The sequence below is a fragment of the Saccopteryx leptura genome, chromosome 11 (genome assembly GCF_036850995.1).
Source record: "Saccopteryx leptura isolate mSacLep1 chromosome 11, mSacLep1_pri_phased_curated, whole genome shotgun sequence".
Classification (NCBI taxonomy): Eukaryota; Metazoa; Chordata; class Mammalia; order Chiroptera; family Emballonuridae; genus Saccopteryx; species Saccopteryx leptura.
Genome location: NC_089513.1, coordinates 12,926,196 through 12,937,072, shown reverse-complemented (window position 1 = coordinate 12,937,072; position 10,877 = coordinate 12,926,196). Strand labels below are relative to the sequence as shown.

The 10,877-nt window shown below is 55.5% G+C and overlaps 1 protein-coding gene across 2 annotated transcripts; it reads right to left on the bottom strand.

Moving 5' to 3' along the window:
* Positions 1–1,177: 1,177 nt before the first annotated feature.
* Positions 1,178–6,245, bottom strand: RAX (retina and anterior neural fold homeobox). 2 transcript variants are annotated; one of them, XM_066352752.1, is made up of 4 exons: positions 6,152–6,245; positions 5,442–5,781; positions 4,956–5,209; positions 1,178–2,144 (listed from the first exon to the last, which is right to left on the bottom strand). In XM_066352752.1, the coding sequence occupies exons 2-4, from the start codon at positions 5,725–5,727 to the stop codon at positions 1,647–1,649; spliced, it is 1,038 nt and encodes a 345-aa protein (XP_066208849.1). In that variant the 5' UTR covers positions 5,728–5,781; positions 6,152–6,245; the 3' UTR covers positions 1,178–1,646. The 2 variants fall into 2 exon arrangements, with proteins under 2 accessions (XP_066208849.1, XP_066208848.1); XM_066352751.1 differs by lacking the exon at positions 6,152–6,245 and having other exon boundaries at positions 5,442–5,926.
* Between the last annotated feature and the right edge of the window lie 4,632 nt (positions 6,246–10,877).

Below are 10,877 nucleotides of genomic sequence, written 5' to 3'. Positions count from 1 at the left end.
CGAGACAGTCTTTTCCCCAAGCAGGTTTCAGGAACCCAAGCGCAGTACAGGGCTGCTGAGGAGGGGATAGGAGAAGCGGCCCATAGTGTGTATGGCCCCATACCAGGTCACTGACAGTTTATGCAAAGGACTTACAGGTGATCTGCTTTCATCTTTCCACCTCCCAGAGAGGTAGGGTTCATTCTGACTAAAACAGGGGCTGGGTGGTTTACTAACATGCTAACGAACAACAGACAGCTGGTTGATACTATGGCTCCGGAGACAACTCTTTGGGTGTACGCGTAGCAAGGGGACCAGAGGACGTGTGCAGAGGGAATTCGGGTTATTTCTGCGGCCACCCAGCTTCTAGGGTCAATTTTGGATATCGCAGCCGCTCAGGCTGAGTCCCGGGCCCTCCTATACCCGGGACTCCGCGAGAACCTAGGCAGCTTCTGAAGCCCGCGGAGACCTCTGGCTTCCTTTCCCACCTCAGAGCCCGCTCCAGAGAAATGCAGATACTCCACGATGCCCCGCGAGGATGTGTCCTCCCGCTGGGCACAAAGCGCTCCAGGACACATTTCCAGGGCGCCGCCACAGCTAACCCATCGTGGGTTAAACAGACCGCTGGATTGGGGGATAAGGAGCGAGCTGGGGGGAAGGGGCGAGAGAGCGGCACCAGGCTCAGAAAAGGAAAAGTCGCTCTGCCCCAGAATTCGGAGGACTAATGTCATCGACGCTGGGTAGCAGGGGCTGACATCGACCTGGTGACCTGGACAATGATCTGAGAGGGGCCTTTGCGACGTTCAGTTCTCATCCGGGGAAAGGTTGTGTAGACGCTTCCCATCGGTGCCAATCCTTCCAAGTAGCAGCCTCGACTGGACTGCGGGGTATCGCACGCGCAGCCGAGCCTCAGGCTCCGCCCACCCTGAACGCCGCACGCTCGTGCGCGCCCTTCGGTGCCAGGGAAGGAGAGCCTGGGGTCCCCGGGCGCCGCAGCACCGGGAAAGGGGGTGACTGTCTAGGATAGGGACACAGCGTCCGCTGCAGAACAGCGCCCCCGGAAGGAAACCGTGAGGGCGTCCTCCGCGCTCGCCTGTTTCCTTGACTCACCGGATCCCACAGCACGGCCCCTTCTGCGCCCCATTCACACTCAAACACCTCCCCACACCGCAGTGCCGAGCGCGCTTAACTAGAGTCATACCAAAAACAAGTTAATCTTTAATTCCCCCTCAGTACTTTGAAACTACTTATACAAACAGGTATACAAACTCTTGTTTGTCCGCTCCCCGCCTCACAGTTGTGGTGTCTGGGGTCGCCAGTCCCCCCGGAGCGCCGAAGTCAGGTGCTTTAAGTCCCTTGAGTCTGGGAGCTCCGGCACCTCGAGGGTGGGAGCATGGCTGGCGGCGTCGGGCCTTCCCTCCCTCTCCAGCTGCAGGGCGGGGGTCCGTGGGGGTTGGGGTGGCCAAGGGGCCTCGGAACCTGATGGTCGGTCCTCCCGGGTGAGTCAGGAGCAGACGCGCACCCAGTCCCAAGTCTGGCCGCGGCTTCAGGTGGCACGGGACAGGAGTAACGGAGTCGGGGGACCTGGGGGGAAAAGGGGTGCACGCTTGCGGCCCGGGATCGGCTCCCAGGAGGGTCATCTGGCCCGATTTGGTCCTCGGCACGCCCTAAAGGGCCTGCCACGGCTTCCCGATGGCCTGAATGTGCTCCTTGGCTTTCAGGCGCAGCGCCGCGATGCTGCTGTTGCGCGGGTCCGCCTCGTCCAGCGGGAATTTGTCCCCGAAGCCGGGCCCGCAGGGATAGGCGGGCGGCGGCGGCGGCGGCGCAAGAGGCTGCAGGCCGGGGCCCAGCGGCGGCGAGCTCAGGAAGGGCGGCGGCGGCGGCGTGTAGCTGGCGGGCAGGCTCTGCGCCGGGGGCCCGAAGCCCGGCAGGCTCTGCAGCGCCGTAGCGCCTCCTCCCGGCAGCGGCGGCCCGAGCCACGACTCCAGCGGCAGGGCGCCCCCCGCCGGCCCCCCGCCGCCGCCCGGGCCCGCCCCCAGGGGCGCCAGAGCCGCGGATTGTGGGGAGCGGCTGAAGGAGAGCAGGGGCGAGTCCTGCAGCTTCATGGACGACACCTCCAGCTTCTCCTGCCGCCGCCACTTGGCTCTTCGGTTCTGGAACCACACCTGTGGAGGGCAGCACAGCGGCCGTCGAGCTGCAGCCTAGCCCGCTCAGCGCCTCCATCCCAAGTACAACTGGGGCTCGACAGTCCCGCACCTGCTTCTTTCACACACACACACACACACACACACACACACACACACACACACCACTGGCATTATCCTTCTTTTTACGTCCCTCTTTCTCCTTTTTGTCTCTTTGCTCCTCCTCACTTGCTTCCTCCGGGTCTCTTTATCCCGTCCTTGTCCTCCATGGCGTTCCCAGCCTTGCCTCTTTTAACTCGCCCATAACTATGGTGTACACGTTTCCAAAAGAAGTGAAGTTAACCCTAAAATCAGTCCACAGGACTTTGGAACCCACATCTCACCCCATTTCTACGACTTGCTGGTCGCCAGCACCTCCCGACACTTCGGTTTAGACTCTGCGTCCGCCCTGTGTGGCTCAGCTCTCAGCAGCCGCACCTGTCTCAGACTCTCTGTGCCCTTCCTATCTTTTGTCTCGATTATAAACATTTGTATAAACAAGTACTCTAAGTAACTGTCACCACTGGATGCTAAAATACACCTTTCCCCATGAATTACTAGTTATGATAATTAGGAAAAAAGTATGAGTTTATTTTATCCCAAGCATATTTGAGTTGCTGCTTTGATAAGGTTTACATTTTTATTTCACTGATATCCATTTAGGAGTTTTGACATTTCTTATAAATGGCTTTTGATGATTACAACAGTTTAAGTTTGTTGTATCTACTGTTACTTTCTGAAGTTAGTTCTGACATTATCCTAAGATGGGTTCAATGAATTCAAGTCTTTTTTTTTTTTTCTTCACATATAGAAAAAGCCCTTGCCAGAGTGAAGTCTGGCCTCTTAACAATAAAACTTCCATTATTGATTTGATAAAAGCACAAGAAAGGACTGTAGTTAGGGTTTTACCTCAAAGTTACCCTTCTCAGAAACAACAGAGAGAATTGGTCTAGCTTATTGAGGTATATGGAAAGGACTTTGGCCAAAGCCACCAAACCAGTGGCTTCAATGTTATATTTATGAAGGGAAATGGGGGAATGTAGTTGCAAGCTCAGAAGGGAAAAGGAAGTTCTGAGTCAGTAAGGGTGGAGAAGGAGATCCCCAGGAGAGCGAAGGCACTAGCCGGCCAGCCCCTGAGCCCAGCAGGGCAAGTGTGTGTACGACTGGGCTTTGGGGGGGGGGGGGAGAGGAAGGGCAAAAGTGTAAGTACCCTGCCCCTTTCCCACAATATTCATCCATCTATCGGAGGCCCCAATCTACCCAGAGAGATATTTGCCAATAACAGAGAAAAGATAAACACTGGCCTGGGTGAGTGCTCCCATCCCCCTGTCTTCTCTGTTTCTCTACTTCTTTGCACGTCCCACTCCATCCCCCAAACTATCCCCCATGGTCTCAGCTCAGGATCCTGAGTCAGAGGGCTGAAGACCAGACAGTCAGCTCTTACCCTGCTGCCCTCAATGCAGTGGGAGACCCTGCCTAGCACCGCTCCCCCATCTGGTTACATCATAGACACTTGTTAAGAACCCACCATATGCTGGATATCGTGCTTGCCCTGTGGTGACAGAGAAGTCACAGACACTATTCTCAAGAAGCTCACAACACAGAGGAGAAGTCAAAAGACCTGAACAAGTACAGAGGAAGGAAAGGAAGGTGGGACAGCAGTGGCCTCAGGTACGAAGGCAGCCCTGCATGCACTGTACCTCTACTCTGCAAGGGCGCTGGAAGGCTTGGCCTCTCCTTTTTCTTCACTGTTCACTTGTGTGCTTTCCTCTCCTTACACCAGCCCCCCTCCCGAAAAGCAGGTGCTAATATGGCCACCCCTTCAATGAAATCATTGCAGCTTTACTGCCCCAAATTAGCAGAAATTGAACTGTCCTTGTCAGTTAATCCCAAGTCACATTAGGGAATTACGTTTTAAGACCACGACATTTACTCATTACTTTAAACCTCCAAACTAGGCAAGAGCTTGTCCTCTTTTACTTTTAAGACCAGGCTAAAAGCCCCAAACATCTGAGTGTCTCACTCCCTGGAAACCTAATTCATTAGACACACAAACTCCCATCTCAGCTCTCCTTTCAGATGCAGTGAACTTTCTTCCCAGGGACTCCCTTTCAGGCCTCTGGAAACTTTCCCAATTTGGAAATCCTCCCAGACTTTTCACAGATGACTAGCAAATATTTAAGGCTTTCAAATATTTTAATGATCAGGGATTAAAGATAATTCAGCTTTAATTAAAGCGGAAACCCCTTCACAACAAAAAGAAAAGGCCCCCGCAGCAGCGGGAAGTTTGGTTGGATGTGCACCAGAGAAGCAAAAGTCAGTTCCTTAAATAAATGCACCGAAAGTTTCGAGTGCGAGGCGCCAGCCCCCTCGCAGGAAGACGGGGTTTTCATTTTAAATACCCTACCTAGTAACTCGGGTGGCCTTTGGGGCCCCAATTCGGTGACCCTCAACCGCTGCCTGCATTTACTCTCCTCAGTACACATGTCCCCACCTCACACCCGGCCTCGCTTCGTCTAACGGGCTGTCGCCTCTTCCTGCCAGCCGTTCCTAATTCCTCTCCTTAGCTCAGAAGAGGGAGACCCCCAAAGGGGAGCTGGAACTGCAAACTGGAACCGCGTGTCAGAGGACCGCGCATGGAAGATCTGGGACGCTCCTCTGGGGCTCCGGGCCAGTCAAGTCGAGGAAGGCCAACGGGCCAAGGACCATCAGAAACGCGTGGACCCCGGGGGTTCAAGGGAGCCCTCGCGGGAGCTCGGACTAGGGCCTCCCGGGGACGGAGCCCGGCTTTACCTGGACCCGGACCTCGGGCAGGTTGACCTTGCCCGCCAGCTCCTCGCGGCTGTACACGTCGGGGTAGTGGGACTTCTCGAACGCGCGCTCCAGCTCGTGCAGCTGGTAAGTGGTGAAGGTCGTGCGGTTCCGCCGGTGCTTCTTCTTGGGCGGCTCCTCCTCGGAAAGCTTCGCGTCCCCGGCGGCGGGGCCGACGGGCAGCCCCGGGCTCGGCAGCGCCCCCCCGGGGTCCTTGGGGCAGTAGGGGCGAGGAGCTGGGCCCGCGGGCCCCGAAGGTCAGAAACTCTCGCCGGGTGTCCCTGGGCCCACCCCGCCCACCCATGGCCCGGCGCCGGAGGCGTGCTCCGAGACGGCCCGGAGGGGCTAGGGGGTCGGGGAGGCCGGGAAGAGCCCCCAGGTTTCCTCTGAACGCGAGTCGGAAGCTCTCTCCTCCTGCAGTTAGTTTGGGCTCCCCGGGGTCTCGCAGCAGCCCGAGCGCGCACTCACCTTCGAACTCCGGCGCGGCCCGCGCAGCCTGCGGGGAGGGCCCCGCGCCTCCTCCCGGCGCCTTGGGGCAGGCGGCCCGCGCGCCCGGCCTCCTGTCCCTCTCCTTGGCGCCCCGCGCGCCCGGCTCCGCCGGGAAGGAGCCGAGGATACCGTCGTCCTTGGTAAATCCGAGGATGGCTTCGATGCTGTGCAGCCGCGAGGTGCCCCCTCCCGGGCTGCGGAGAAGGTGGCCGGCGAGCGAGAAGCTGCCGTCGGCCATGGCGGGGCCGCACCCGGGCAGGTGCATGCGGAGAGCGGCAGGCAGGGGGCGCGGCCCTCGCGCTGGGGAGCGACGTCTGCTCTGGAGACAGAGAAGGGTCTAGAAGTTGGTGATTCCCGCGCGCAGCCGTCCAACCCGAGAGCTACTGATCCAAGGTCAAGCTCGGCGGGCCGCGCTGGCGGGGCTGCGCGCGCTGCAGGCGGGAGCCCTCGTCCCCCGCCGCCTGGGTCACTGCAGGAGTCGGCAGGTGCGACTCCCGGGAGCTGGGACTCCGGGCGCTAAAGGAGGCTCGCGGGCTCGCCCGGCTCCTCCCCTCTGGCTCGGACTCAGCCCCTCCCCGCACCCTTCCCCGCAGCGGGGCGGGTCTTTCCCTCGCCCGGACCCCAGACGCGGGCAGCACTCAGAACCTTCCACCTCCCACCTCGATTCGCTCCAGACACTCCAAACACACCCCAGGGACAGGCGGCGGGATGTTGGACGGGCCTGGGCGCCCAGGCCTGGGGTTCGGCTCCCTCAGTCTTGCTCAGTGGGACCGACGCCTTGGTCTCTTCTCCGCACGCCCCGGGTTTGCCTCCGTCCGGGGCGCCCCTTCTCCTTCATCTCCCCCACCCCGGGCTTGCCTCCCTCCTGGGCTCCCCTTCTCCTTCATCTCCCCCACCCCGGGCTTGCCTCCCTCCTGGGCGCCCCTTCTCCTTCATCTCCCCCACCCCGGGCTTGCCTCCCTCCTGGGCTCCCCTTCTCCTTCATCTCCCCCACCCCGGGCTTGCCTCCCTCCTGGGCGCCCCTTCTCCTTCATCTCCCCCACCCCGGGCTTGCCTCCCTCCTGGGCTCCCCTTCTCCTTCATCTCCCCCACCCCGGGCTTGCCTCCCTCCTGGGCTCCCCTTCTCCTTCATCTCCCCCACCCCGGGCTTGCCTCCCTCCTGGGCTCCCCTTCTCCTTCACCTCCCCCACCCCGGGCTTGCCTCCCTCCTGGGCGCCCCTTCTCCTTCATCTCCCCCACCCCGGGCTTGCCTCCCTCCTGGGCTCCCCTTCTCCTTCATCTCCCCCACCCCGGGCTTGCCTCCCTCCTGGGCACCCCTTCTCCTTCATCTCCCCCAGCCCGGGCTCGCCTCCCTCCTGGGCACCCCTTCTCCTTCACCTCCCCCAGCCCGGGCTCGCCTCCCTACTGGGCGCCCCTTCTCCTTCACCTCCCCCTCCCCGGGCTCGCCTCGGCCTTAGGCTCGCTGCCTCCGCAGGGCTGAGCGCCCGGGACGACCCTCAGAAGGGCTTCTTTGCTCCCTGGCGTTGGAAGTCAGTCCACACTTCATTTTAGTTTGAATTTTCTCCTCTCTGTCCCTCTCTTTAATCCCCACGGACAATCGTTCGGCTCCCTAGTCCTCAGACTTCGGTTTATTCTGTTTGGCTCTCTCTGTTTTAACTACTCCTCTCTCTGCGCCCGTCCCGGAGCCGGTGGGGCCCTCGGTGCCCGCAGGCCCGGTGACTTAAAGGGCCTGGCGGCCTAGCGGGAGCCTGGGAGGCCCTGAGTCGGGAGGGCTGCGGGGTCCAGGCCCGGAGGGAGACCCGGTTCTCCACGGTCTCAGACTGTACCCTGCGGGCACCTTCCCCACCAACCAGGCCGAGGAAGTGACCCAACCTGAGGCCCACTGGGGAAGGCCTTGGGGGGTGATGGGAGGCCACCAGCTTCTCTGGGGGTTACAGGCCTAGCCCGCTTGCATTTCTTTCTCCCTTGGGGGGGGGGGGAGGCGGGAGGTTTCGGTGGCCCAGAGTGACTCATAGCCCAAGTGGAAAAGATTATTTCTGCGGGGGAGTGTTTTTGTTTGTTTTGCCACATCCCCCAGTGCTCTGACTTCTGGCACGTCTCAAATCTGAGACCAGACCCGAGGCTTCGCTGAATTTAAATGCTTTCCGAAAATCCTAGGACTTTTAGGAGAGGACCTAGAGATTCTTAAAAATCTTTGCGGCGGGCAGTGATCCCCATGTACCCCCCCCCCCACACACGTGTGTGTACCCCTTTGCATTCAAACGAGCGTTCACTGCGTTCTTCCTGAGGGTCTAGCTCTGACACGGCGGGTCAGCCCCACAAAGAAAAGGAAAGGCCAGGGCCACTGGCCTTGAGGAGCTTAAGGTCCAGCCTGGGAGACGAGACAGAAGAAGAAACAAGAGAAAAACACCTAGCTTTGGGGACTCCACCTTAAATTGACGTTAGAAGGACATTAAAAAAGACACGTGGCTACGCTAAGGATCCTTAAGTGGGCAAGTGGAGGGAAGGTAATCATACAAATCACTTTATTTTTAATACAACTACTAAAAGGTAAATTAAAATAGCAAGCATATGAGTTTGCAGCAGATGGAACTTGAGCTACTGATTCAAATTAAATTATTTTTAATTTTAAGAAAAAGCTAAATTAATGAAAATCAATATGAGCTTTATAGTGTTTGCAGATCACTTTATAATTTTCAGAATCCTTTCACATTCTTCCTGTCATCTGATCTCCACACCCTGTGAAGTGAGCAGGACAAATATATTTGTTCCCATTTTACCGAAGAGAAAACTGAGTCTCAAAGTAATACAGCTATTAAGTTTGATGGGTCAGGACTAGAACTCAGACCTGCTGACTTCTTATCTAATGTTTTCTGGCTGCAGCTCATTTGCGATTATTGTTGTGGAGGGTGATGTTTTGAAAAGATTCAAAGCACATCTAAACATAAAGTTATCTTTAATTCTTCCCAGAAACTGAATTCTACATCTAAGAGGCTAAGGTAGAAAGAAATGAAGTCAGAATCTATAGACGGAGAAGCCTGTGGGTGCGGGAGTCCAGGAGGACTGAAGAGGTGCCCACCGCATTTCAGGGAAAGGAGCCTACACCCCCCCACCCCCCATCCCCCCTGCTCCCCACCCCCCCACCTCCACCCCCCCACCCCACTCCTCACCCCCCCACTCCCCCACTCCTCACCCCCCCCACTCCCCACCCCCTGCTCTCCTCAGGCCTCCTAGTCTGTCCAAGGCACTGCCACGAAATGAGCCTGGTGGCACCCCATGAAGTCCCATGTACCGGTTACATAGACCAGGTAGCTGGGATGCTGACACCTTGGTGACCAGAGGGCAGCATTAGTGATAATTAATTGGTGTTTTTTGTTTCCCCTCTAACTGAGAACGCTTTTTATGTAAACTTGCCCAATATTACATTGATCTTGATCATCACTGCTAAACAGAGAGACTAGCAGCATTTTCTTAAGCTCCTGCCCACATGCTAAGGGGCTTATGGCCTTGTTTTCCAAAGTTAATTCCCCCTGGAACTGCCCAGCTCTCCCTAATAGGTCCAGGTGAAGTTAGCTTTTATTTACTGTTTATTTCAGAGCCTAGGGGGAAGCAGAAAAGACTTCAACAGCCACTGGTGAGGGACTACGGGGGAAACAGGGCCAAGTGGGACGAGGGGAGGCTGGGGCTTCCTTTGTGAACCACATAAAGAGCTAGTCAAAACCATTGTGGGCACGGTGGAGGGCACTCCAAGCAATCAGCCGGGGGTCATTGTTAGGGGCTAATCTACATGTGTATTTCCCGAGAACTCGATTAGGGAAGATGAATGGACTCCTCCCTGTCCCTAATTCTTCTAGCTCGAAGCAACAATTTTCCAGCAGTCAGACCAGATCATAATCCGCCCAGCTTCAGCAAAAGTAAGGAGCCTGGCTTCTGAACTCCACCTCTGTTTAATTCATTAATTCATTAGGTGAATCAAAGAAAACTCCTCCTCCCGCCTACCCCCATGGGGGCTGAACTGAGACACAGCTAAAGCCCCTTTAAAGTAGGCACGGCTCAGAGAAACATTTCCAGAAGTGAGGAGAGTGGGGTGATGGAGTGTGTGTGAAGGGTGTCTTAAGTGAGGGAGGCTCCGTGTAACATGGGAAGGACAATACAGACAACTGAAGTCAGGGGAGGAGGATGGAGGGAAAGAGGATAAAGACTGGCTAGTCCTAACAAAACGCAATCTAAAGGTAAGCAGCAATTGTGTGAAGCTGTAGCATAAAGTGTCTCTCTTCTCTTGGATGTACATAGGAGGTCCCATTTCTGGAAGTACTCTAGGTGGACTGCTTTATCCACAATACTCTTTTTTTTAATTAAAAAAAATTTTTTTTACAGGGACAGAGAGAGGGATAGATAGGGACAGACAGGAATGGAGAGAGATGAGAAGCATCAATCATCAGTTTTTCGTTGCGACACCTTAGTTGTTCATTGGTTGCTTTCTCATATGTGCCTTAACCGTGGGCCTTCAGCAGACCAAGTAATCCCTTGCTCGAGCCAGCGACCTTGGGTCCAAGCTGGTGAGTTTTTTTCTCAAACCAGATGAACCTGCGCTCAAGCTGGTGACCTCGGGGTTTTGAACCTGGGTCCTTCTGCATCCCAGCCTGATGCTCTCTATCCACTGTGCCACTGCCTGGTCAGGCCACAACACTCTTGAGAGAGATGGGCATCAATAGAGTTTCCTGAGCACTGGGTGGGGAGGGGATGTGGTCACAAAGCTCATGCTATTTAAACATAAACTAAAGAAATTTCCCCTTGAAGTGATGTTTTAGATTTGGGCGAAAAATATCTAATTAAGGGCCTGTAGGATATCACTTCATAAAGTATATAAAACTGCCCTGGCCGGGTAGCTCAGTTGATTAGAATGTTGTGACAATATGCCAGGGTTGTGGGTTCTATTCCCTATCAGGTCACATGTAAGAATCAGCCAGTGAATGCATGAATAAGTGGAACAACAAATTGATGTCTCTCTCTCTTTCCTCTCTGTCTAAAATCAATAAATTTGTTTTAAAAAGTATATGAAACAACTTGGTTGTCTGCATGTAAACCATCCCCTTAGTAGATGTAGTTTAATCCTGGAGTAACTCCCCCTGTCCCATTCCCCACTGGAGGTCCAACACCCCCACTAGTGATCCACATTCATTCAGGCAGGAAAGGCAACTTAATTTTAGTTTTAGCCAAAGCAAAATACAACTTATATAATCATTACACACACCCACACACACACTGAAGTTCAACAAATTCCATTTTCTAGAGTTAAAAACAATACATAGCAGTTATTATTTGTAGAATAGTAACCCTATGCCAGCAGGAACTCTTTATTATTTTAATGAATTACCTAATTCATATTCCCAATAACCCCATCAGGCAAACACT

Excerpts from the sequence above, each read along its gene's own strand:
- RAX (XM_066352752.1), bottom strand. The coding sequence starts at position 5,727 with ATGCACCTGCCCGGGTGCGGCCCCGCCATGGCCGACGGCAGCTTCTCG. Across the intron at positions 5,210-5,441 it reads GGCCGCGCCGGAGTTCGAAG|CTCCTCGCCCCTACTGCCCC; the intron begins GTGAGTGCGCGC and ends CCGCGGGCCCAG. Across the intron at positions 2,145-4,955 it reads TGCCCGAGGTCCGGGTCCAG|GTGTGGTTCCAGAACCGAAG; the intron begins GTAAAGCCGGGC and ends TGCCCTCCACAG.